Source organism: Vidua macroura, chromosome 1 (genome assembly GCF_024509145.1).
Source record: "Vidua macroura isolate BioBank_ID:100142 chromosome 1, ASM2450914v1, whole genome shotgun sequence".
NCBI lineage: Eukaryota > Metazoa > Chordata > Aves > Passeriformes > Viduidae > Vidua > Vidua macroura.
The window spans coordinates 2,780,899-2,807,993 of record NC_071571.1 but is presented as its reverse complement, the minus strand read 5'-3'; the positions used below and the strand labels follow the sequence as shown (position 1 = coordinate 2,807,993).

Sequence of the window (27,095 nt, the reverse complement as noted above, 5' to 3'; positions counted from 1 at the left end):
TCTTTCTCCTCTCCTTGTTATTATTATTATCATCATTATGTTTTGTTTCAAATGTTAAACTGTTCTTATCTCAACAGATTTACCTTTTCTTTCTGATTCTCCTCCTTATGGGGTGAGGGGGAGTGAATGAGAAAGTGAGAGAGAAACTGTGTGGGATTAAACCACAACAGTGAGGACACACGGATGCATCCTAAAGGGGTGCAGTGCTGCAGGATCCCTCCCACCCATACAAAATGTTACAACAAAAAGGAATTTTAGCCACGTCAGGCTGAACAAGAAAGTGTCCAGTGTAAGGCTATTAACTGGGATTTGTAATTACACTAGAAAATTGCTTTTCTTGGCTTCTTGGTAGGAGTTTTATGAAGGGGCAGGCAATAACCAGAGCAGATGAGATGCTCTTCTCCAGAGAGATGAGCAGTGGGTAAATCCCATCCTACAGAGGCATTCAGTGAAGCTGAGGGTGTCCTGTGCAAGGCTGAGCTGGTTGAGACAGTCTGGCCCACCAGACCTCCTGGGCTTGTCAGAGAAGCAAAAGCTGAAGGGATAATGCCTGGAAAAGGAGGGCAGAGCCCAATTTCTCCATGAACTGTCTCTAACAGATCACTGGCTGGGTTGGTGTCTAAGATTAGCTCCTTCTGGCAGCTTCAGCAGATGCATCTGCTGGGTAAATATAGACTCTTAGTGAATGGGCTATTTTCTCTCCTGAAGTATCCAAGTCAGGAGGGCAGTGCAGAGTCACTGGGCTTTGCCATGTGAGTCACCCACTTCAACACTGGGAGGTGACTCTGTCCTGCCAGGCAGCCACAGACCCGAGCTGAGCCACCCCGGTGACAGAGCCCTTGGTGCCAGCACCTCAGGGTGGTGCCACCTGTGCAAGGACATCCCCATGGAGGGCAAGAGATGAATGTAACCCTGCAGGAAGCACACGATGGCAGAGCTGGTTTGATGGAAAAAGTAAATCTGAAACAATGGAGATGCCAAGAAACACCTACGAAAAGTCCAGCAGTGACAGATGTGTCAAAAAGGGATGTGACAAGATGCCACCAATGTTACCCTGATTTTTAAAAGTGTTTTCTTTTATAGTTCTTTTAAAAGTTTTAAAGTCCTCATGAAACTTCTTCAAACTTCTGATCTGTTTACATATTTCTACTGGAGTTCTCACACACTGTTCATGTAAATAATGATTGTTTTACATTCTTTGTAGGAAAAGAGAGTTGATAGACTGTTAGTTTAACCAGTGTAGTTGGAGAGGTGGTAATTCCATCCTCCAATCCACAGTCACCTCTAGAATTCGATAAATATCAAATACTCAAATAAAACGCTCTCTTTTTTGACCTTTGAACTTACCAAGCGTTTCTACACTTACTTCGTGTCCAACAGCAACACCACCAAGGCACACACAATACCTGCCCCTTACTCCCAGCATTGTTGGTCAGACTCCCAAAAGTAAAACCAACCTGGCTTTTCACCCAAAACTCACATGGGTGACACTTTGCTGGCCACAGATATGAAAAAAAAGCAGAGTCAAACTAAAGGTGAATATGAATCCAGCTGCAGCCCAACCTCCAGGCTGGTGATGACACCCAAGTGGGTGTCTGCTGAAGTCAAAAATGTCTTGTGTCACTCTTTGGGGGGGCAGGTGAGGACCTGCAAACAGATCCTTGTCCTCTCAGCTCTGGTGGCCAGGTGTTGCCAGGGGTGTCACCTGCAGCCAGCAGCATTAACAGGGATGAGCAGCAGGTGCCAGAGTTATCCAACATTTATTGGCTACATAAATAAGAGACATTTACCAGGGACTTCACAAATTACTTTGGCAGAGCTGAAAGCTGGCTAGGAACCCATTCCTGCTTCACCCACAGGGATGCACCAAGCGTCTCAACCCCTGTTGCAGAGGGGTGTGGTGTGGATCCTGCCCCCAGACAGCCACACAAATCAGAGATAAGGCCACTGAGAGTTACTCTAAAGTGCAAGAGAGACAGAGCTATTTCTGTGTCACAAACCCACCTTTCCCCCAAGGCACCGTGTTTCACACACTCCCAAAGTCTAATTCTCCGAGGAGTCTCCCATGGGCTTTCCCTCCACCCCCCAGCCCTGATCCCTGCCCTTCACCTGGGGTTTTCCTCCCTTGATTGCATTCAGCCGTGTGCTCACTCATCCCTACAGCTGTGGGCTGTGCACTCCAAAGGCAGCTGAGGAAAGGGAAGGGTGGCTGGAGATGAGCAAGGGGTGGCCAGAGCACGTTCTGTCCCTCAGCCATGGGCAGGAATGTGAGCTTAGACCTTTGTCCACGGCATGTAAAAAAAAACTGAGGTGGGGTTTGGCTTGAGTCTCAGGACACGTGTCGCAGCAGGGTGGTCGTGGTGGCCACCTCAGTCTTGGATCCAGCAGTGCAGGGCCCTAAAACCTCCAACCATGGGGCCTGGAGAGTCTCCCAAAACCTCCAGCCATGGGGCCTGGAGAGTCTCCCGAAACCTCCAGCCATGGGGCCTGGAGAGACTCCTGTGGGAGGCATGGGCTGAGGGGGAGCCCAGCGCTGGTGCACCAAGCAGGGAGTGAAATCTCTGGGCCTGCACGCTGTCAGAGGGTCAGAAAAACAACGGGGATGGCTCTGGCGTGGAAGAAATGTCCTGGGAGCTGCCTCAGCATCCTGCCACGCCTGGGGAGACTGCGAAACGCCCGCTGTGCCCGATGGAAAAATCTTTCCTGCAGCAAGGGGGTGACCTGTGCCTTCCAGGTGACTTCTACGTGGATGAGCTACAGCAGTCCGATGGTCAGGAGGGCTTGGAGAGCCCTGGCCAGTGGCTGGCCTGGCAGCAGTGGCTGGAAGGGAGACGAGGCTTCAGGACAAGCCTGCGGTGCCTCCCCTACTCCACCTTTGCCTTGTCACCCTTCTCCTCCTCCCGGACGGCCAGGACGCGCTCGCGCTCCTTGATCAGCTGCACGCCGCAGTACGTGATGAACCAGATGGACAAGGTGCTCACAGGGAAACCTAGAGCAGGGAGGGAGATGTGGTCACCCAGCTGTGGCTGCTCGCCTGACAAGGCCAGTTGTTCACCAGCACAGCTGCCCCCCAGGTGGGTTTGGGAGGTCCCACAAGGTCACGGTGGCCGGTGATGTTCTTCGTCATAGATCCAGCCTTGTGGCTTCACCAAGACAAGAGGGAAATCCTCAGGATTATATTTTAGGTGAAGCTGTGCCTGAGCCCACCAAGGCACAGTGGACTGCAGATAAGCTGGGACATGCTGAAGGGGTTTTGAGCCCCTCTTAACCCCCAAAAATCCTTCTGCTCCCCAAGTTCAGAAATCATGGTTGACTTTCAACCTGCCCACATTTATCACTGCTCAACACTGTGACCTTCTGGAAGCTTTGGACCCCACTGATGCTGAGGATCAACCTCAGCCTTGTCCTGCACTTAGTGGGGACACAGTGTCCGCCCAGGAAAATACATATTTTTGTCACCTACGTCAGCGACAGAGCCTGGAGCTCTCCCTCCTCTTTGGAAGGGTCTGACGGTGTTGGCAATCACAAATCTGGTATCCACAGCAGAGGGGTGGATCCAGGGTTTGTTCCTGCTAAAACAGGAGCTCTGCAATGAATAATGCAACCAGCAAAAGCCAGCGAGCTCAGCGGGCAGGCACTCCTGGCACACCGAGTGTGACATTATCCATCCCGGAGAGGGCTGCAGGACGCCGGCTCCTGATGGCTATTTATACCCTGGGCAGCTCAGGAAGGCTTCAAAACAGTGCCACGACCCACTGGTCAGAAACGTACAGACTGCAGGGTGAGGATTTGTACCTGCCACCTTCGGGATGATGCAGGAACGTCTGCTGGAGCAGAGGAAAGGAGGCAGGAGGAGTCAATCCCTTTCTCCAGCAAGGGGACCGTTTCACAGGCAGGGACTCAGCCCTGCTTGGTGAGGTGAACATGACCTCTGCAGTGCTCCAGGGAGGCTAAACCAGGGTCAGGCTGTGCCAGGAGCTGTACAAGCACACCTGGAAGGCAGCTGGTACCCCAGAACTCTCAGTGAGGAGCGAGGGGGGGGCTAAGAAACCACTGCCTGCACTTTTTGCAGAAGAATTAAGGACATTTTGAGCAGCCAATTCACAAGCCAGTGGCCAGTTTGGACCCAAAAGGATTCCAAATCCCAGTCCTCAGCTCCCATAGCAGTTAAGACAGGGGTGTCTCAGTGGGGAAGGCTGGCAGAACCTTACCCATCACGAGGAGTCTCTTGGTCACCAGCAGTGCAAACTCCAGGCTGTTGAGGGCCAGGATGTTGTAGAGGACGATGGCCCAGAAGTTCACCGCCCCAAAAGCTGCCCTGATCCGCCGAGACATGGCCCCTGACAGCTTGGCCTGTGGAGGAGAGAGGAGCAGAGGGAAAAGGGTCTGTAAGGAAAAGGGGGGTGACTGGTGCAACCCCAGCAAACTCCAGCTGGGATCCCAGAGAGGAGGCAAAAATCAGAGCAGCTTTTAGTGCCTCTGGAATGAAGAAATGAAATGTCAGGCCAAACTGCTCTGCTGCTTTAGGGACTCTGGGCTGGGTCCCACGGGTAGGGGCAAGATATTAGACACAGTTTCATGATGGTTGTAGAATCACAGACACATGGAAGGGTTTGGGTTGGAAGGGATCTTAAGGGTCAGCCATTCCACCCCCTGCCTTGGGCAGGGACACCTTCCACCCTCCCAGGCTGCTCCAAGCCCCATCCAGCCTGGCCTTGGACACTTCCAGGGATCCAGGGGCAGCCACAGCTTCTCTGGGCACCTCTGCCAGAGCCCCCCCCACCCTCACAGGGAAGAATTCCTTCCCATGACCCCATCTAACCCTGCCCTCTGTCAGTTTAAATCCATTACTCCTTGTCCTGTCCCTCCACATCCTTGTCACAAATCCTTCTCCAGCTCTCTCAGATCCTCTTTCAAATGAAATGGTTGAGTCCTGCTTTCCCCACCTCTTGCCTTGGGTAAGCCACTCCTCAAGGCAGAACAATCTGTTGTATCCCAGGATTATTATTAGCCCTACATGCAAATCACTCCTGGCTCCTGGTAAAAAATAGTTTCTTAGGAATTAAAAAAAAAAAAAAAAAAAGAAAAGAAGCTCAAAAACCGATGACAGCAGCAGAGTGGAATTGTCAGTGGCACATAATCCCCGGGATCAGCTGCTGTGAGTGGAGCAGGGAAGGAGTTTACAGCACGGTGAGCCCCCGGGCTGCTCAGTGCTGGGCATTGTGGTGCTGCAGGGAAGGAGATTTCACTGCCTGGGAGAGCCTTAATCTGATTAGGAGCTCAACGGGGAGAGCAAACGGGAGGATTGCTCTCCACGGTTTTTATGCAAAATAGATCCTTAACTAATTTAGGACCTCCAGAATTTAAATTGGGAAAGAGAAATAAGGAAGATGTGATCATTTATTTGTGGGGAATCTTGGAAGGAATTTGAGATGGGATTTTTGAATTGGTTTTGATGATGTGGATTATTTTTTAGTATTTTTATATGTGGTTTATATTTTCTATATTTATTTATATTTTATTATTATATTTATTTTTATTTTCTTTTGATGATGTGGTTTTTAAAAATATATTTTTATATTTATGGGGTTTATATATTTTATATTTATATTTAATTTTTTATAGGTAGGAAGGGTAAATTTGGTTTATATTGTTATAGTATGATTTAGAAGGTTATAATATTTTTAGTTATAAGATTGTTTAAGGAGTTATTGCTTAATAAAATATTGTTAATAAGGATATTTATGTCTTTTATTTAATTTTAAAATATTTTGTTTTATGAATTTATGATTATAGTGCAAGTTTTTTAAAGTTAATTATATTATGATATATAAATTTATAGCATTGTATTTTAATTTTTTGTTTATTTTTGTAGTTATTTTAAGTTTTTATATTTTAAAAGTTTAAAATTTTAAAATTTAGTTTAACTTGGTTTTGTTTTAAATTATAAATTTATATTTTTTGGTTTTAGTATTTAAGGTTGGAAGTTTTTAAAAAGATTTTAGATTGAATCTTGTGTTTAATTCTAAGCTTGAGTTTACAGGTTTAAATTTCTGAGAGTTTCTTGCATTTCGGATTCTAACAGGAAGATAATTGTTTCCAGAGTGGAAGTTTTAAAGATTTTTTTTTTCCAGTATGTCCCTGAGACACCTTGGTCCCAAGCAAAGGGCACGAAGCTTTGGAGTGTTTTAAAAATAATTTCTTCTAACATACAAATCCTTGCTTTTAAAAGAAATCAGATCAAAACCACTGAGAATGCCAAGATGCTCTGTGGAACAAGAAGAACAAATTAATCCCATAAGGAAATATAGAAACATTTCCCCATAGGATCACAGAATCTGGATATTCCCCATAGAATATTCCCCATATGTGTAGATGTATTCCCATGGACAGACCTCATATTTTGTGTCCACCTGTGGCACTTTGATGCCTCATTGGAGATGCATTCCTGCTTCTCTTGGACCTCTGTTTTCCCTCTGGAATTTCCACCCCAATCTAAATTCCCTGCGAAGCAGCACAGGGGCAGGAGTTTGTTTGCTCTGGGTGGGTGACAAAGTGCATGAAATGAAGGGACACAGAGCACCAGGACTGTGCTTCCCTTGCACAGCTCAGTAGCTGACCCCAAGGATTGTCACCATCCCTGGGAATGTTCAAAAAAAACCCGTGTGGATACAGCACTGAAGGATTATTTAGTGGTGGACATGGTGGTGGTGCTGGCTAGACAGCTGGACTGGATGGTCTTTCCCAGCCTTTATGATTCCACGATTTTAAAGGCCACAGGAAAGACCTTCAGGTCTCCAGGCAGGAGGCCAGGCCATGGAGCCCCCACGGCATCCTCAGGATTCTGCTCTTCCGCTGTCAGAGTCCAAGACATCCCTCTGGCTGCCCTGGCTGTCTCGAGACCCTGGCAGGGGGCTCTGGGACCCTGGCATGAAGTCAAAAACAGCTGTGACTTCGATTTTAGCCTGTAGAAAAAGCTGCCAAATTGTATGAGGAATTACAAGCCACAAGGGTTTGAGTAGTGTAATAGTTGAACTAACACAGGGTGGAAAAGTAGAAATTTGGGGTTTTTAGAATATAATTCAGGGGGTCAAGATGGAGGGAATTGGGCGTGTCCTAGCCTTCTGTTCCTTCTTCTTGCCCTCCATATCTTGGTGTGATGGTGGCACTTTTCTATTGGTTCAAGGCAGAGATTCACAGTCTAACACATGGGTGATGGGAATTGGTAATAAATTGTAAACACAGACACATAGTTTTGAGTATATAAGGTGAGAGGTGCCCGAGGCTCAGGGGGCAGAATGCCGTGGTCTCCTTGCTAGGCAGAGCTCAGCAGGTCAGAGAAAGAAAGTTACAGATAAGGAGAAATAAACAACCTTGGAAGCACAATCGGACGCATTCCAGACTCCTTTGGCTGCGTCGGGCTGGGGAAGCAAAGACTCTTTATGATCTCTTGGGGCCACACAGACCTTCAGAACCCTGAGAGAAATCAACAACTGGCATCCCACTGGGTGTGCTGGCACGAGTCCAAGTGGGCACAAGCTCAAAAGACCCGAGGCAGGACCATCAGAACACCAGCCGTAGAGATCAGACATCGGCATTCCGCCTCAACCAAAAATCCAACTCTTACAAACCAGCGTGAACTCCCCCCAGGCACAGATATTTCCCAGCACCAGAGCTCACCCCAGCCCCCCTTGACTTCTCCCCATCCCCTCTGCAGCCCAGCTCCTCACCTCCAGCTTGGCAAAGGGCCCCAGCTGGAAGAACTTCTGCACCCAGAGCTCGAAGTTGAGGCCGAAGCAGTTGACGAGGGACCAGATGTAAACGACCTGGCAGGGCCCCAGCCACAGCGTGGTGATGGCAAAGGTGCTGATGCTGGCCACCAGCTCCTTCAGGATGTTGTCGTGGTTCTCTCCAATGTGGTCATACACGTACCTAAAAGCCAGGGAAGGTGGTTGGTGCTCCCTGTAGTGCAGGAGACCCCTCTGGGGTTTCTCTTCCCCAGCTCCTCACAGACAGGTCAGCCCAGAGCATCCCAGTGAAACGGGAAGGATGTTCTGGCAATAAACTGATTTTTGCTGTGCCCCAACCGCTTGGGATTTGTGTTCCTACAACCTTATAAATACTCAAGGACAAAATATCCACCTTTCCCCCTCTGGCAGGTAAAACTTGGGGTATCTAGAGCTGGAGGCTCTCTCAGAGAGCCTTGCTGGTGCTCAGGATTTTATCACAAAGCAGCCACCACCCCCCTCAGCAGAGGTTTGCTGGTGTGAACTCCTGGATGAAGGGAGGTGAAGAGAGGAAAATGCAGATGGAGCTACAGTACTCAGTTCCCCTTTCCTCCTGGAGAGTTGTAAAGCTGGTTCTTCCTCCTCTGAGGGAACCCTAACCCCACCAGACTTAAAGGGATTTTGGGACAGCACTCTTATTCCCACCTTTGGAGGAGGGGGCTGTTCTTTGTGCAATTAATTCAATGGGTTTGGGGCTAAAGAGAGCAAATAGTAGGATTTATCCAGAAGAGAGGACACCTCAGCCTTGGGATGAAGAGCATGTGATGTTCATTGTTCTGGGATGGAAGAGCACCCTGAACCAGACTAGAGGTGGTCAACTGGACACTTACTTGCACAGCCAGTCATTAATCCCTCTGTCAAAATGCCTAAAAATAAGATGATAAGAACACGTTAAAGCACACAATGACAATAAAAACGTGTTGAAACAGAGAAAACACCCAATTCCCCTGTCAAGGCACATCTTGGACCTTGCTCACAGAAATCCTCCAGGCTCCTTCCTTGGACAGATGCCACTGGAGACATGGTTTAACTTTTCTCCTTATCTATTTCTCCCCACCTAAGAGTATTTCCCTGGGTTCTGGCCAGGTCTAGCCCATGGTTTCAGGTGGTCTCCAACTCACAGGCCAGCTGCCCAGGACAGCCCAGGTGTCCCCCCCTCCCTGCAGGTCCTGTCCAGCTCAAACACTCTTCATTCATGCTCTCAGGGTACTCACGTTTCGGCAAAGATGTAGAGCATGGTGATGCATTTTGGGGGCTGGGGTGGGTCCAGGTGGTCCAGTCTGGCGATGGTGTTGATGACCCCAAACATGACAGCAGCCTTCACCCAGTCATAGACCAGATTGGAGTAGGCCAGGCCAGCTGGAGCAAAAATGGGAGTCAAAGGGGGAAAAAGGAACATGGAATGCATCAGGATTTCTGCAGAGCAAATATTTTAAAACTAAGTTTTTAAAGAGGCTTGAACCAAAGGACAATTTCTTCTCAGGGTATTGGGGAGCAAAATGCTTATTGGCCTTAGTAGTCCAAGAAATTATGTTTGTACAGTAATTTATTCCATCATTGTGCCTTCCCTCTGAGGCTTGTTAAGCAGCTCTGCCTTCTGAGCTTTTATTGGCACCTCCATCAAAATTCCCCCCACCCCAGCTCCCTCTGGCCACGGGTGTAACATCCATGCTACAGCAGAGCCAGGGTCAGAACCTCTGACTTAAAGAGGTGTCTGACACTGGGAAACAAACCCTGCAGGGACAGCTACTAAAGATTTCAACTGCTTCTGCAAAGAGCTGATAAAACGTCACCATCTTGGTGGGATCCAGCTCCCAGATTAAGGGATGCTCCCACCGTGGTCAGTACAGCCAGAAGAGCTCAGCTCCCTCTGGAGTAACACGGGATCCATCTAGCCAGGGCTCTTGGGACACCCTAAATCCATGTTAGTGCCACTCCAGCTGCATTAGGATTTTGTCCTGGCCTCGAGCTGCCACTCTGGAGAGACACGAGGCTCCTCCAGCCCCTGCTTGGCCTCTGCTCTGTGGTGGTGTCTGAAATGCTGCCATCAGACATGGATTTGATCATCTGGAACCCTCCATCCAGCTGCCAGCTGAATGCCAGTGCTGCTTCCATCACTTATCCTGGGAATTTGCCTTCTGGAGGTCTCTAGCCCAGCCACGCTTGGGGAACACCCACCTTTAGGTAGAGATTACGTTGCCCTGGACATTGTCCCTTTAGGTGTTGAATGGACTCTTTTGGGACAATCCATAACCTCTCTGGGCACCTTTCCCAATGTTTGACCACTCTGTGGACAACTTTCCTTACATGCAATCAGGCTTTGCATTGCTGGATGTGGCTTGCTGTGTCCTGCTGATTTTTTAGAGGTGCTGAGCTCCCTTCCAGTCCAAAAGGTAACAAAAATATCTTGGTGCTCAGCTTCCTAAAGCCCAAACTAAACAATTCACCCCGTGGAAACGTCAGACCAGCACCAGGTGCTTTCCAGGGCTGCCCAACCCCAGCTCTGTGCATGGCCAGCGTGAGGATGAGGGGTTTTTACTCAAACCTGTCCAACACAGACATTCCCAAAGCCTCTCAAGGGGGGGTGGGTGGAGATCTGGATCACTCACCACTGCCTTGGAGCTGAGTACAGGGGTGAACGTGCCCAGGCACGGCCACTCACCCAAGGACCAGTCCGAGAGGCGGTTCACGAACTTCAGGTCAGAAGGGAGGGTGAGGATGTAGAAGAAGTGGAAGAAGATGTCCACAGCCACGATGGCCCCCACGTGGAGCAGGGCATTGACACGGATGCTCTTCATCTCGTCGTCCTTGCGCCTCAGCTCTCGCGTGCTCACCTGCAGGGAGGGACAAATGGGCAGGGCTGAGCCCAGGGACAGGATGGGCATTGTTCCTTCATCCAGAAGGATAGCCAAGGTCCAAGTAGGGATTGATTCATCATTGTCCTTTAGAGGTCACTGCATGGATTATGTGGCCCAAATTTCCACGATTAAGGAAGACCCAAGGGCTGGCTCAAGTGAGCACATCCACAAGGAACAGGATATGTCCCCACCCACAGCAGCAGGGATGTCTCTGCTGCATCATCCTGCTGCTCCCAGCAGAGCAGGGACGTGGTCAGACAAAGGCCTGGCTGCACTCAGGGACTCCAGGTGGGGTGAAATCCCCTTTAACCAGGGAGCTCCCAGAATTTCAATGCTCTTTCTGCAGCGATGTGCTCAGCAAATCAACTTTGCTTAAGGACAACCCTTTCCAAAAGACACTAAGAGGGAGCAAGTTCTTGCACCCATCGCATCTCCAGGACGGATTCCAGGGTCGGAATCCCAACCTGACAGCTCTGCCAGGGCCTGGTGTATTTTTGTCCAGGGTCATCTGGGAGGAAGAGGAGGACTGATGATGTCTGAGGCTTCTGCTGCAGACTCCTGCTGTAAACGAGAGGGAGACTTGCTCGAGGGGCCATCCTGAACTGGTGAGACCTGATTGACGGGGATTTCATCTCTGCTCTGTCCTGCACAAACAGGGTATGGGGTTTGCCTCCAGGAGCTGTCACATCTCTGCTCGCTGTCACATAAACACGACCAGAGTGAGCTCTCAGGATTACACGGGGCAGAGCGATGTCCTTGCTTCCCCGCGTCGCCGCAAAATTGCTGCTGTATTCAAAATCCTCTTATGTTTATTACTTCCCCTTTATTCCCTGCGAGAGGTGGGAGCTCTCCCTGCATAATCCACAGGCTGCTGCACCAGCCCTGTTGTCAAATCCAGATGATTCCTGAGAATTAAAGCCTTTGCCAGATTTTTTTTTTTGTGTCTGTTAAGTACCAGGTGCTTTGAGGATACAAAGAGGTCGCTGTACCCTGAGCTGAGGGAGGACAGGGTCTGGCATGGAGATATGCAGGGGGACACAGAACCCTCCTTCCATGGAATCACAGAATGGTTTAGGCTGGAAAAATCCATTAAGGCCATTGAGTCCATCCATTAACCCAGCACTGCCAAGCCCATCACTAAACCCTGTCCCCAAGTGCCACATCTACAAATTTTTGAAATACCTCTGGGGATGGCGACTATCACTGCCCCGGAGAGCCTGTTCCAAAGCTTAACAACCATTTCCTTGAAGAAATTATTCCTGTTATCCTGTCTAAACCTCCCCTGGTGCAACTCGAGGTGGTTTCCTCTTGTCCTCACATCTGTGTGTGGTGCCAGCACTTGGCCACCACCTCCTTGGGATCAGGGCTGTGTCACCGACACTCCCAACCCTAGAGAAGGGGATTTACTCCCTTGATCTCAGTAAGAAAGGTGCTTCTCCACCCAAATTTGGCTGGCCAAGCCCTGGTACAGATGAGTTCCCATCTCACATAGGGTTGCAAGAGCTCCACCAGGATGTAGGACCAGTAGGATCCAAAGGAACAGATCTGATCTCTAACGGGGCCATGCATCCCGCCCTGGGGAAGGGTTCTATCTGCCTCCTGCCCTAATTGCTCTTGGGCAATTAAGAATTCACCTCTGCAGCCAGCCGCAGCTCGGGCAGTGCAGGGGGGATGTAGCCAGGAGATGGCAGTGGTGGCCAGGCCAAGCCAGGACCCCTGGCCAGGGCAGGGGAAAGGGGCTGGGGACTTAATCCTTGTTCCTTTGGGGTTTGAAGCAGCAGAGAGGGGAATTGCTCATTAAGTGGCTTTAGACATCCTGGTTTGGGGTTGTGCCAAGGAGCAGGAAATAAAACTCCCCCTGGATGCGGCTCTGCAGGAGCAGTGGGAGTTCAGGCGCTGGAGACATGAGGAGTTTCATGTCCCCATTTGTAGGTACCTGGCTGCATCCTTAACAGGGACACCAGAGCTGACCTTATGATCTTCAGGGTCCAATGCTCTAAAAAGTCATTTTTAATACACCCAGTAAGACCCAAGGACTCTTGTTCCTTTTAAAAGGCATCATGAAGTTGTTAATTCCACAGGTGAAGAGCAGGCACGGAGCAGGACTGGGATCATGGCCCATCCTGGGGGAAACATCCCAGTGCAAACCCTTTCTTAGGCAGCCAGAACCAGCCCCACGTGTGACAGAAGGTGCTGGGCCTTTGGTCTTCTCACCACGAGGCTCTGGCTGCTCTCCCCTGCCCTGGGCTGGTTTTTCTTCTGAACCCACAAATGTTTTTCCGAATCATTCCTGTACCCAGGCATTAATTTGGGTCCAAAATCCCAGTGTAGCTGTTCTTCTGCAAAAGGAACTGGGGGTGGTGGTGGGAATCCTCCACAGCATCACTGCTGACCAAACACCTCCCTTTGCCAGCATCACCAGTTTGCTTTGGTGGCCAAGGCTGACCCTTGGTGCAGGAGGAGGTTGAGATGGGAAGAGTGAGGGGGGACACAGCACTGCTGGTTTCCTTGATCTTGGACTGTAGAGCTGCTCCAGAGGTCCCAGCCCAGGCTTCTGCTGATGTTTTCCAGTTCTGTTTGAAGTCTGCTCATCCAAAAGCTCCCTTGGTTGTGTGGAGCAGGCAAAGACTTGGGGCATCAGGGAATTTCATGGAGCCCCTGATTGCTGGAGCTCAGCCTTCCACCCAATCTTATTTGTTTCCTGAGAAATAACTTGATCTAAAGACACACAAGCCACGCCTGGAAGCTCCTGCTCTCTGGGTGAAGCAGCTGGATAGAAATGAGAGACAGAAATGTGTTTGCTGTCACAGCATGCAGAGGTCCCATGGCTGGGCTCTACATCTGTGGCCCTCATTATGAAGGTGCTGGAATGACAACACAAGGAAACTGAGGCACCAAGCAGTGCAGATGCCCAGGGAGCAAGGACATCACAGCAAGATCTTCCATTGTGAATTGGTCAGTGAAAATGGCAAAAAAAAAAAAAAAAACAAAAAAAACCAACTAAAAACCAAAAAAGAAGGTTAAAATCCATCAGTTATGCCCTTCCCCACAAAAATGCACAGCCACAGACTAGAGGTGACCACGAGAAGTTCTGCAACCATTTGCATCTTCACTGAGGCAAAAGTTGGGGTTTTTGTAGACATTGACCCCAAGCAAATAAATTCTGGGGAGAAATCCTGCTCCAGCCTGGCCTCAGGGTCACTCACCTGGGCGTGGAACTGGTCAAACGTCATGACAGGCCCGAAGAAGAAGAATGGGAGGTAGAAGTTGTACTTGAGGAGGTCGAAGATGGAGTAGATGCCCTCTTCCTTCTCGGAGCTCTCGAGGGCAAAGCTCATGCAGCGCATGATGGTGAAGGTGCATCCTCCGTAGAAAAGGACGTCTTGGAGATCAAAAGCTCCCGTCACAAACCCGCTCTGGGCAAGAAACAGAGAGTTACCACCAGGAACGTGGTGCCACTTCTGTGCTGCCTCGCTTTGTGGGCAACACCACTCCTGGGGCAGCAGAGAATTGTGTGGGCTGGGGGGATCTTAAAGCCCAGCCAGTCCCACCCTTGCCATGGCAGGGCCACCTTCCACTACCCCAGGGTGCTCCAAGCCCCATCCAACCTGGCCTTGGGCACTTCCAGGGATCCAGGGGCAGCCACAGCTTTGCTGGGCCCCCTTTCCACCCTCACAGTGAGGAATTTTTTCCTGACATCTCCTCTAACCCTGACCTCTACCAGTTTAGTTTTCAGTTCAAGGAAAAATCTCTAATTATGCTCTGACACAAATTGTCTCTGAAGTTAATGAGCTGGAAAGAGAAAACTGGGGCTCGATTTCCCAGCTGGCTCCTGCAGCTCAGAGCAGCCAGGAAGTGGTAGATCCTCTTGGCCACATCACCAAGCAGCTGTTGGTCACACAGCTTTGGTTTGGGTGGCAATGTCACCCTGTCACAGGTGTCCCCACAGAGTAAAGCAGAGCCAGCAGGGGGTTGATGGAGAGGGAGTGAACACGTCTTTGGAGGCAGGGAGAGACAGCAATGTCTTGCTGAGGGACTGAATATTTTGATAAAGTCCTTCCTGGGCTTCTCTCCACCCACCAGTGAGATAAAATCTTAGCTAGGCTGTGACCTAAGAGATGGGCATCCCTGAATCCATCTCAGCTCTGTGTTATAGCTGGGGAAACTGAGGCACAGGGCAGCAACAGGCTGACAAATTGCTGCCTGAGCAGCAAGAAGGACTCAGACGTCCTTTGTTCTGGAACAGCATGAAGCCACCAAAACACGACATAAGCACTGTGGGATTATTCCCAAGCTCACACCTCAACAGTCCCTTCCCTCTAAAATGCTGTGAGAGCTCTGATGCAGCCAGGAGAAATGGCCAGGGCCCGGGGCTGCCCCAGGAGCCCTCCCTGGGGGTAACCCCGAGGAGATGGACACCAGTGGGCTGGTGTCGGAACCCAAGGTGTCCCTCAGACACTCTTGGATGTTCTGGGCCCAGGTCAGAAGCATCTGAGACCCTGGCAGGCAGCCAGAAACCCCTGTGGTTTTGAATCTGACCCATGGAACAATTTACCAACCTTGCAGGAAGAACAAGAAATCACAAAAGTTTAGATGTTATAACAGAAGTAGTCACAAAGTGAAAGGTAGGATTTTTGAGTGCTGTACAGGGGGGATTTAGGCCTTGTACAGAGGGGTCTGAGTTTTGTACATGGGGGTCAGAGGTTCTAAGATGGAGGGATTTGGGCGTGCCCTGTCCTCCTTCTTTCTCTTTCCTAACCTCCATGTTCTTGGTGATGTTGGCACTCACAGATTGGTTTAGAGTAGAAAGCCACTGTTCAGTATAGGTGATAGGCATTGGGGAAAAACTATAAACATATAATACATAATGTGTGATATAAAAGATGGCACCAGCCCTTGGGCGAGAGAGACAGAGAGAGACGCAGAGAGAGACGCAGAGGGAGAAGGAGTCAGAGAGAATGCCAGGGAGTGTGTGTGCCTTGAGATAACGTGCAATGAACTGCCTTGAGACCGGACTACTGAAGACTACTGAGTCTTTCTTTGAAGACTTGGGTTGGAGGAGAGACTTTACCACCTCCGGGGGTCACCCCAATCTGGTGGCAACGAGGCAGACACAAGGCCAGGACAGCACCCACCTGCCACGAGCCAAAGGGCTCCACCTTGAAGGAGGCGAGGCAGCAGAGCCCGGCCACGTAGCAGAGCCACTTCTGCTTGGCCAGGGCCACCGAGTAGAGGAGCAGGCAGTGGGAGAGGATGATCATCAGGTAGACCAGCCCCATGCTGCCCAGCACAGCCAGGACCCCGTAGATCATGTACATCACAGCCCGGTGCTGGGGAGAGAGCGGCTGTGGTCAGCGCGGTGAAAGCCTCAAACCCAGAGCATCCCCCAAAACCTCTTCCACAGGTCCCAGGCTACCCCTGGAGCTCTCAAATCGATGCCACCACACCCCTGCTCACCTGTGGCACAGTCATGGAGCAGATCTTGCCGAAGAGGACGTGTCCTGAGAGGGCGAAGATGATGACGTTCCTGAACGAGGTGAACCACATCACCCACTCAAAATCAGCCACATCCTGCAGGAGCAGCACCAGGCACTTTACTGCCCCCAGCCCCACAACTCTTAGAGCTTTTTCTTCCCATTTTCCACCCAAAGGCTCCCGAGCACTTTAGCTCAGACATAAAACCCCAGGAGGGACGTGCAGAGGTCACTCGTCCTGGAGCACACGAAGTGAAGCATCCACAGCCCCACAGTGGTGCCTCAGGTTTTAGCTTTTATATTTTCACATTCTGTGCTGCTTTAGTGTGTGGGTCTGAGTTTCACATCAGGGGATGGTGAGCTCTCTTCACAGAGCAGGGAAACAAAACAATTCCTTCTCCAGCTGGGCACCAAGGACAAATGATCCAAATCTCAGGCCCAGGAGCACAAACAGTGTGGGCTGGAGAGAGAAAAACAAGCAGGATGGGAGTGCATGGGCTAAAGCTGGAATGGGACAATGAACTGCAAGGTGCAAATGGAGCAGAGCTGATCCCAGTGAGAGCCCCCGGGAGCGCTCGTGCATTTTGGGACCATTTTGGTTCCTCTTGGGTGCAGCCCTGGCTGGGCTCTTGTGCTGCCCCAGGTAGATCCTTTTTATTGAGGCCTTTTAATAAATCCCTGCTTTATTCTTTAACTCTGTCCAGCCTCTGTTCGAGGTCAGTTTGCACAAGGCATCAGCAGGGCTGGTATATTCCCCACTACATTAGGGAGGAAAATACAAGTCAGGTGGACTTTGCAAAAGTGTGTCAGTAGCAGAAAAAACCAGCTCTGTTTCTCCACTGACCAGGTTGTCCATAGCTAGAAAAGCCCAAGCCCTTCCTCACTCACCATCTTCCTGCCAAAGTAGTGCCAGCCTGGCTTTATGCCATCCCGAAAGGCCTTTCTGTTCATGCTGTCTGCAAAAGAACCAGAGTTACAGCGAGAGAAACAGCTCTGGGAAACAGGATCCAGGTTCAAGCCAGGCCCAGAACCTTCATCATTGTGATAATGAGCCACCAGGGCTCAAATACCCCATCCCAAAAGTGCCATGGACAACCAAAAGAGTCAGCGGCAGCAGGTTTCTGCAGGAATTTTCAGCAAAGCCTTTTTCTCATTTCACATTCCCTGTCTTGATCCCATAAAGTTTTTGGATTTGTGGGCTTCCAAACAAAAAACAAAACCAAACAAACACAAAAAAAGCAAAAGGAAACCAAAAAGCACCAAACCAACAAAAAAATCCCAAACCAAAACAAACAAACAAAAAAAGGGAATCAGCCCTGCATGGGCAGGGTGGTGGTGGTTGCCTGGTGTGGCACTACCTGGGGACCTGTGACATCCCATAGCCTCTTGCCCTGAGCAGTGGAGATCGAGCCAAAGAGACAACCAGGCAAAAAAATCCCTTTAGGAAGGAGTTCCAAGCTGTTTTCTGCAAAAGTTGAAGCCGGGGATCTGCCGCTGGCATCAAACAGCTGTAAAAGCAGGCACCTGACACCCACCCCGCCTCCCAGGGGATGCGGTGGCAGCGTTACCTCTGGATGCCTCCAAGATGCCGCTGCCGCTGTAGAGCACGGCACAGGTCACCACGAGGGCATAAAAACCCAGCTCGTAGCTGGGGAGCATCGCCTTAACCCCCATGGTGGGAGGTCACAGCCCCGGCCGGCACGGGGGAGGGATCCACACCTGGGAAAGGGAAAGAGGAGAGGGAGGAAAACCGGGGATGAGAGCTCAGCTGCCCTCCTGTCCCTCAAACACCCTAAATCCCTGCTGCTGCTCCTCCCAGCTCTGCTTTATGGGCTTCCCTGGAGGCTGAAGGGAAGGAGAAGAGGGTCGCACCTGGGGCTGAGCCCCGGGGCACAACTCAGGTGCACAGAGGTTCCTGCAAACCCCACCCGGGAGCCAGGATTTGGGGCCAGGTGCTCCTGATGAGCGGCTCTTCCCATCTATGCCGATGTTCAGAGCTGCTCCAGGATGGGCGTTCTCCAGCGCGTCCCCACCTCTAATTCCTAGCTGGATCCGTGGAGGGGATCCAGGATGGAGCACGGTGACACCGCTGGTGGAGGGGATGTGATGGCTTTCTCCACCTCCACGCTCACCTTGCCCAACCTCCTGCTCCTGGTGGGGCTCCCAAAGCCCCGTGATCCCAAATTTCCCCTGTCAGGAGCCTTTAGGACCGCGCAGACACGGCTGAGCCCCCCCCCCTCCCCACCCCCGGCGGCATCAGCAGCGCGCGGAGGACGGCGACACCCAGCCCCGCAATTAGCCCTAGGGCTAATTACTCCTGCCGAGGTTAATTAGCCTCGGCGCGACGTGCCCTGCAGCTCCGCAGCCTCCCCGACGGAGTGGCCGGCAGCTGCCAAGAGGCGGCTCAGGGCTGGAGCAGGCGGGATGCGGGGGACAGGGACAGCGACAGGGGACAGGGACACCCCCGGTGCTGGCACCCCCCCGCCACCATCCCTGAGAGCGCTGAAGGGATTAGGGCGTAAAAGGCGCCCGGTCACCCTCTGCTCTGGCACCCGCGTTGCAAAGCTTCTGCGGTTATTTGAATCACTCCATATAGAAATTAAAATAATATTAAGATTACCGTTTTCATTTTAAGCGTTTATATTTTTTTTGTTTGGTCGCCGAGGTTTTTAAGTGGGGGGTGGAGGAGGTCCTTGGCAGCGATGTGGGGTGACCCCATCTCCCCCCGGCGTGGACCAAACGCGTTTCCCGGGGGGAATTTTGGGTTCATCCCGGGTGGAATTTCGGATTCAACCCGGGTGGAATTTCGGGTTCATCCCGGGTGGAATTTCGGGTTCACCCCAGGCGGAATTTCGGGTTCATCCGGGGGGAATTTCGGGGGTCGCCCCGCGGTCACTCCCGGTGCGGGGCCGCTGCGGGCGGGCGCTGCCACCGCGCTGCGGTGCCCCTGCGGCGGGAGGGCGCGCACGGAGGTGCCTGTAAAAAGCTTTTCTTCCTCCTTTCCACGCTTTCCAAAGCTTCTTTTTATTTAATTTATCTTTTTTTTTTTCTTCTTTGGCGAGGGAGCGGCCGAGGCCACCCCGCAAAGGAGCGGGTGGCAGGCGGTGACCAACCCTGGGTGGGGGGCGAGGGGGCTGGCGGGGACCCCTCGGTCACTTTTAACCCCTGATCGCTCCCGGGCAGGCTGGGGAGGCTCGGGGGGGGGGTCCCAGCAGAGCCCCCCGCAGCTCCGAGCGGCCGCAGCATCCTCACCATCCTCATCCCCCCCGCTCCCCTCCCCGGACTCCGGCCGGGCGCTGGGGACACGCAGAGGTGACAAAAAGCCCCGGAGGTGCGGGAGCAGCGTGTCACCACCCGCAGCGTGCCCCCCCCCCCCCCCCCCCAGCCCCGCATCGCTCCCCGCTACTGACCTTGAGCCCCGGGGCCGCGGGGGGAGGCGGGCGAGGGTCGGGGATCCAGCGTCCGGCAGCGCGATGGGGGCAGGAGGGGGACGAGGGAGAGGGGGCAAGTGCCGAGGCTTTGGGGGCCGCTGATTTGCCCTACAGCATCTCTGAGGCCGGCTTGGGGCGGCGGGGGGGGCGGGGGTATTTTTGGGCTGCCGTCCCCCACCTTGCCCCTGGAGGAAGTTTGGCTGGGAGTGGAGCGGAGCAGGCGGGAGGTATTTTTATTTTAGAGCAGCACTGCAGAGGGGGGGTGGCTCGGGAGCTGTCTGTCACGGCAGCTGCTGAGAGGACCCGTGCTGGCTGCCAAAGCTCACCCCGAGCCAGGGGAGCCGGCCCTGGGAGCTCCGGGGCACGGCAGCCCCAGGCAGGGACCGGCTCCATCCCGGGGAGGGGGGGTGGTTTGGGTCCCCACTTTTAGCCCTGGAAGGGAGGGGGTTGCCCTCATCACCTTGTTCCAAAGGAAGATATCATTGCGTGGGGATGGGGAAACTGAGGCACGGAGACAAAAGGAAGTGTCGTTCCTACTCAGCTTGGGCAGTGTTTAAATGTAAGTGAGGCTCGGAGGCTGCAGCTGTCAGGTAAGAAGTGTCAGGACAAGAGGAAACGGCCTCAAGATGTGCCAGAGGAGATTTAAGTTAGATATTATTGAAAAGCTCTTCACTGAAAGTGTTGTCAGGCACTGGAACAGGCTGTGCAGGGAAGTGGTGGCATCACCACCCCTGAAGTGTCCCAAAGATCCCGTAGATGTGGCACTTTGGGGACATGCTTTAGTGCTGGGTTTGGCAGTGCTGGGTTAGCACTTGGATTTGATCTCAGAGCTCCTTTCCAACCTTAACGATCCTGGGATCTCTACAAATAACCTCTGGTGGCCTTCCAGCATCCCCAGCAGGGGACAGGAAGGGGCAGGGTTGGGTTGTGGCCTCTGTTATCTCAGGGTGGGCAAACACAGCTCAGCCAAGAGGAAAAGCCAGCACAGCCTCAGGGCCAGGCCTGTGCCCCGTGCCCACATCTGTCACCAAGCCCCTGTGACATCTGGGCACAGCTCACCCTGGGGCTGGCTCCCTGAGCATCCCTGGGCTGCCTGAGGGGTCAGCACGGCAGAGATTTTATACAAGTGTTACAGTTAAATAATTTTATACTTTATAAAGCTGGATTTTATACATCCCTCCGTGGCTGGTTTGTTTTGGGGTGAGATGCTGTGCTCTGGGCTCCGCAGGGAGGATCTGCAGCCCTGGGATCAGCCCAGCTCTGCTGTTGCACTGCTCTGAACAAAAAGGCTTTTTAGCACGGTTTTGTTTTTCACCTGGTGCACACAGAGAGGCTCTCCCCGGCCAGAGCTGTGTGGTGACACTTCTAGCACCTAACAAGGTGCTTTAATCTCATGAAAAACAAGGTTCACTATCCTGTAAAAAAATTTAAAAGTTTAAAAAAGGACAACAGGAGAAAAAGACAATAAAGCAAAGATTTATGATTTATGGCTGTGTGCTTGGCATTCAGCCAAGAGCACACCTGCTCTTTTGGAAACACCCTTTATATCCCATCTCTATTGCATCAGCCTGTTACATATTCATAAACAATTATGCACATTAAAACTTTCCCCCAAACTAGTTCACATGTTTAGCATGGCTCCTCCTCGGGTCTGCCTTCTTAGAGTATTTCTTGGTTGTGGTTTTAGCCCGTTCTTGTTATCACCTTTAGTTTGGGCTTTGGTCTGAATTTTCTACTGATGGCAAGTCTGGTAGTTGGCATATCAGTAGTAGGGCTCCTCTTCATGTGCTCATTGAATGTTATCTCAACCAAGCAGGAATTTTAACACAAGTATACTCGTATCAGTTATTTCACTGCTGTGTCGAACAGAAATAAAAACTATATTTTTATAGCAAAGTTACTTTAACTTTATGCATATAGCACACATTTTAATATCTGTGAGGTTGTGGGCTTTGTGTTGGGTAACTCTTTGAGGGCTCCCCTGAAGTAGTTTTTTGTTAGGAAAAGTAGATGTATAGGATTTTTTTGGTCTTTAGGTTTTTGTTTTATTGTTATTTTATTAAAACTTCAGCACACTTTCTGTATTAGACTTTGTGTGTATGAAAAACAGTGTAAAAATCTTTTGTTATAAAGCTTTTTAAATTTAATTAAAAACTAAGTTACTTAAGAAGTGGCACCTAAATTATTTTTTTTTACTTAATAACTGATCTTTAAAGACTTGTAATGTGGATTTTCCTACTTAATTACAAGATATTACTTAAGAAGAAAGAGGAAGAAGAAGAAAGAAGAAAGGAAGTTAAGACAACACTATATTTTTTATTTTGAACTTATTTATAACATACTAAAAAACTTAAAGTTTTTACTCATGTGATATGCTACACTACTATCTATAATTTTTACAATCTATTTCACACTTTTGTGGTTTCTCATTTACCTTGAGGCTTTAGAAGTTTTCTCCATGAATGAGGGTCAGAGTCAGTGCTCCCCTGGGGGTCAGGACACCCCAGAGCAGACAGAGAAATATTCCCGGTGCCCTGGGTTTCCACAAAAGGCCAATATTATAATATTTATTTACAACAATCTGGATGGGCCAGCCCTGATCCTGCTGCTGCAGCTCCATCCCTGCCCGGGACTCTGCTCCCAGACCTCGCTGTCATTGACTGGCTAATTAAGAGATCAGCACAGACAAGCACGGGACACAATTCCTCAGAATTCCTCACAATTCCTCAATCTCCCGGCGCCTGTGGCAGGCAGAGGTTTATGGGCAGCAAGGAGCCTCAGCAGGAGGGAAAATAAATCTGAGGGCACAGATGGACGTGGGCTCGGGGTGGTGGTGGGGATGTGCAGGGGGGCAATGAGGAAAGGCAGATCAATGTCACGCCCCTGGCTCCCAAACCCACTCACTCCCCATCCCAATCCATGCAGAAAGCAAAAGAAGCCCTCAAATAATTTTTTTTTTTTTTTTGGTCACAGCCCAATGGTGCTTCTCCCCCTGGGCACTGGCATCCAGAGATTTTCACCTTTTTTTTTTTTTTTTTTTTTTATCCTGAGAAATCTGTGATCCTGCTGAATTCAAAGGGCAACACAGGTGAAGGGCCAAGCAGTGGTTTTTCATGAGGTTCTGGGAGCTGTGGTGATAAAAATAATTGAGCTTTAATTTATAGATATTTTTAAAAATTAAAACCCCCCTCGCTCATGATTTCTACTATAATAAGATTTATTTTTAATGTGACCAGGGTGTCTTCCTCAGCACTGGGACAATTCTGTGTTTTACTGCCCCAGTGTTTACAGCTTTAAGCTTCTTCAAGTGATATTTTTTTCAAATATTTGGGGGGTTGCTGGAAGTTGTGGCACAGGATTTGAGGCCAGGACCCTCTTTAGTGCCTGAGAAAGGTGGTGGGTTCCAGGAAAGGTTCTTGGCTCTGTCTCAGGGAGGCTTGGGACAAACTGGGGACATTAATGGGGACACCAAACAAAGTCCCTGTCTGCTGGGCTCCTGCTGCTGGAGCAGAAATTTGAATGGGAAGCACAGAAGTTTTTCATCATAGAATCCCAGAATGGTTTGGGTTGGGAGGGACATTAAAGTTCCTCTAATCCCACCCCCTGCCATGGGCAGGGACACCTTCCACAGACCCAGAGTGATCCAAGCCCCTTCAGCCTGGCCTTGGACACTTCCAGGGATCCAGGGGCAGCCACAGCTTCTCTGGGAGCCTATGCCAGGCCTCACCACTCTCACAGCCAGGAATTTTTTCCCAATATTCCTTCTAAATCTATTCCCTTCTGTCAGTTTAAAGCCATTCCCCCTTTTCCTACACTCCATGCCCTTGTCCCTCTCATGTTCTCACAGGCCTCACATGGATTATTTATTGGGTTCCTCATGCAAACATCTCTGGGAACATGCCAATCCCACCAGGATGGCTCAGGAGAGAGGGATGTGACATCCATCCATGTATCCATCCGTCTGTCCATCCATGTATCCATCCATCCATGTATCTATCCATCCATGTATCCATCCATCCATCCCTCCATCCCTCATCCACCCATCCATCCATCCATCATCCATCCATCATCCATCCATCCCTTATCCATCCATCCGTCATCCATCCATCCATCCATCATCCATCCATCCATCCATCATCCATCCATCCATCCATCCATCCATCCATCCATCCATCCATCCATCCATCATCCATCCATCATCCATCCATCCATCCATCATCCATCCATCCATCATCCATCCATCCATCCATCCATCCATCCATCCATCCATCCATCCATCCATCATCCATCCATCCATCCATCCCCACCTCCAGGACCCCTCTCAGCACCCCCAGAATGGCTCTGCCCACCCCCCATGGCACCCACTGACCCCATCCCAGCCCCCAGAGCTCCAGCCACCCCAGGGACAGGCTCTGAAGGAGGCTCCCACCACCTCCCCTCACCCAGCACCAGGTCAAACCCCACAGCCTCCAGCTCCTGCCCTCCCATTCCCCAGACGTGCCCCTCACAGGTCGGTGACAGGCTGGAACAGCCCCTCAATTCCTTGCTGCCACACTGCACCCCACAGATCCCTCTGCTCCCTGACCAACGAGCTGCTCTGAGCCCAGGACTCAGCCCTGCCTGGGATGGTTTTGGAGCTGTAAGTGGAGATCCCAGGGATTTGGGTGGCATTTGTTGAGTGAGGCCAGCCTGTCCCATGCGAGCAGCCAGCTCAGGAGCTGGGCCTGGAGGGGAGAGGATGAAGGGAGAAACGAGAAACCCAATACCCCTCTTGGCTCTGCCCTGGCTTAATTTAGAGCACAGGGGCTCTGCCAGAGTGTTTTTCCATTTAAAGCTGAACCTCTTCCCTTTTGTCCTGCTCTGTGCCTTGCAGGGCAGTGGCAGCTGATGGCTGGGACTGCTGCAGGGGGGGGCAGCAAAGCAGTTTCCAACTCAGTTCCCCTTTGCCACCAGCTGCTTCCCCATTTCTCCCACATAAAGGACTGAAATCCATCTCCTCCTGCCATCCCTGTCCTGCTTTGTAGCCTCAGAGAGGGCAGGAGCCACCCACAGCCCCAGTCCACAGCTCTAAATTCCCAGGGATGGGCTTTGACCCTCCCCAGCTGATCCTGTGCCCCTTGTCCAAGCAGATCCCAGGGCAGGGAGAGCTCTCTTGTGTCAATACTGTCTAGTTTAATCACCCTAGTGCAACTTAATTCATGTTACAGCCACTTTGGAAAGCTCTTTGCAGGTAAACTCTGGCAACAGGCCCAAAGGAAAGGAGGACAATTCATCAAAGATCATTTATTCCCAGCAGTTCAGCTGTACTTTAAAATGGGATGCATCCATCAGGCACTTTATGGCTGCTCCACGGAAGAGCTCTGCCCAGCTCCAGGGCAGGAGACAGATTTTGGCTCAGCCCAAGTGTTTGGAGAACTCCTATTTGGAGGTGAGAACTGGCTAAATCCTAACAAGGAGTGCCCATAACTAAATACTGGCAGCAGAATTAACCTTAACTGTACCCACCAGCCTGTGCCAGAGATGTCACCTTTAGCCTGTCACCACCATCAGCTGCAGTCAGAGGCTGAAAAAACTCAGAGCTTATCAAAAAGCTGCCTGGGAAACAACTTCTCACTGGATGAGGGTTGTCCCAGTGAGGAAATGCTGGGGACTCACAGTGCTTTTATCTGAGAGGCAAAGCAATGGCTGGCTGCAAACTAGAGCCAGGGAAATTTTAACTAGAATTGAAACACAGGATTTTAACAGGCTGGTGTTTATCCATGAGGGAAAAAAAAAAACAAAACAAAACACTGAAAGTTCCAAGGGAAGCAGGGGGTTGTGGTGATTTCATATCAGCTGTATCCCTGAAAGAAATGCACGAGTGTGCTGGGGAGATCCTGGGGCTGAGGATCTGCAGTGTGGGGATTTTTCAGGCTGAGAGAAGAATATTGTCATTGATTTTGTTCTCTGAGTGATGGGTTGGGGTGCAGGGGGCTGCTGCTCCCAAGGTCTGCCAGGGTTTTTTATATTTAGCAAAATGCTGTGAGAAAATTGGTCTCATCCTTTGAAACCTGGGAACCAGCAAGAGCCAGCATGGGGAGAATTCAAGCCAGGTCACTCTGGGGAAGTGTATTTCAAAATGCTGAGAAGCCCTGGACATTCTCCACTCTGACAGGAGACAGATTGCACATTTCCATGAGCAGCAGCTGCTTACAGGTACAGGCTGCCTAAATAAACTGCTTTATAGTGGTTGGATTATTTCTTTGATAAGGCATCCAGTGGTGCAGAAAAAAAAGGAGAAAGTGCTTCTGTGCAGCCCCAAACAAGCACAAGGTTAAAGAAATGAGTGTTGCAGCACTTGAGAAGGGGTTTGCAGGAGAGCCATGTGTGTTCTGTGACATCCCAGTTTCTTCCCTGTGCTTCAGGGGCTGACTCAGAGCCCTTTTCCTGGAGAGAGGTTTGATCTTCACAGCTTCCCTGGGACAGGGCACAAGGAAGGGCAGCAGATGCCTCTGCTCTGCTCCTGGGAAAATATTATTGATTCACACTCCTGTGTAAGTGAAATCAGAACCTGCAGCTCCAAGTTACAGCCTGAATTTAGCAGCCACTGCACAGCACAGTCCCCACAGCCCTGCTCCTGCAGCTTTTCCAAGGGATCTGCTCACTCCTGCAGGTCCTTAAAATCCCTACCAGAGGATCCTCCCCTCTACAGAGGCATCAGGATGGAGCTGAAAGCAAAGTTATGGCTCCTCTCAACCCAGGATTTATTCCTCAAGTTGTCCAGAGATGACTGAGGGTTACAAGATGCTTTTTCCTCTGGTGCAACTGGCAGGGAAAATATTGCAGTGGATGGTCCTGCTTTTTCTGAGAGGCCCCTGAGAGCTGGGCTGGGCTCCAGGGCAGTGCTGGGGGAGTGGAGCAGCCTCGTGAGCACAGGGAGAGTTAATTCCCTGCTAACTCCCAGGTGCTGAGCTTATCCCCAGCTCCCTGACTTCCTCCATCAGGGACTACAGGAACTGTTTGAGAAGAGACATTTCTTGAAGAGAGACATTTCTGAACGTAAGCAGGAAAAAAAAGACAGGGACAACACATCTGGAGTGACTCCTGCTCTGCTTTTTTCCACTCTGCACAGGGGAGTCAGGATGAAATCCCCATGCTGGGGAAGGGAGCAGTGGTTTTCATGCCCAAAAATCCACTTTGCACTGGTGGTGCTGGCTGGGGTTAAAGCCTGACAAATTTCAGGCTCATAAAAAGAGGCTGACAAAGCAAAGGAGAAAAAGAAAAGCTTTCAAGACTTTCAAGTGAGAAACAAAGCAGCACTGTACAAAAATGCCTGGCTCTCCATTTGCCTGGAATCCCCAAGGCTGCTCTGCACTGGCAGGCTGCATGGCAATGCCTGATTAGCTTGCACTCTGTGTCCTCACTGTGCTGCAGGAGAGAAGGACAGGGCTGGCAGGGTTTGCAGCAGCTCCAAAAGTCCCAGCACTGCTGCAGTGAAGACCTGCCTGCATTTTGTAGCATTTCTTCCCAGGGAGAACAAGATCTGCCTGATGGACGAATGCAGAG

General features: G+C 50.8%; 1 protein-coding gene across 1 annotated transcript; it reads right to left on the bottom strand.

Annotated features, from left to right (window-relative positions):
• Positions 1-1,744: 1,744 nt before the first annotated feature.
• HHATL (hedgehog acyltransferase like) lies at positions 1,745-19,698 on the bottom strand. The gene is made up of 12 exons (XM_053981723.1): positions 19,530-19,698; positions 17,688-17,838; positions 17,008-17,075; positions 16,103-16,216; positions 15,781-15,975; positions 13,852-14,061; positions 10,450-10,621; positions 9,002-9,146; positions 8,618-8,653; positions 7,731-7,932; positions 4,212-4,353; positions 1,745-2,989 (listed from the first exon to the last, which is right to left on the bottom strand). Exons 2-12 carry the CDS (start codon positions 17,791-17,793, stop codon positions 2,865-2,867), a joined length of 1,515 nt encoding a protein of 504 aa, XP_053837698.1. The 5' UTR covers positions 17,794-17,838; positions 19,530-19,698; the 3' UTR covers positions 1,745-2,864.
• Positions 19,699-27,095: the final 7,397 nt, after the last annotated feature.

What these genes read in the sequence shown, in the direction of transcription:
- HHATL (XM_053981723.1), bottom strand. Translation starts at nt 17,793, where the DNA reads ATGGGGGTTAAGGCGATGCTCCCCAGCTACGAGCTGGGTTTTTATGCC. An exon ending in TTGACCAGTTCCACGCCCAG is followed by an intron (nt 10,622 to 13,851) that starts GTGAGTGACCCT and finishes CCCTCCCTGCAG; the next exon opens with GTGAGCACGCGAGAGCTGAG. An exon ending in GGCCCTTTGCCAAGCTGGAG is followed by an intron (nt 4,354 to 7,730) that starts GTGAGGAGCTGG and finishes TCTCCTCCACAG; the next exon opens with GCCAAGCTGTCAGGGGCCAT.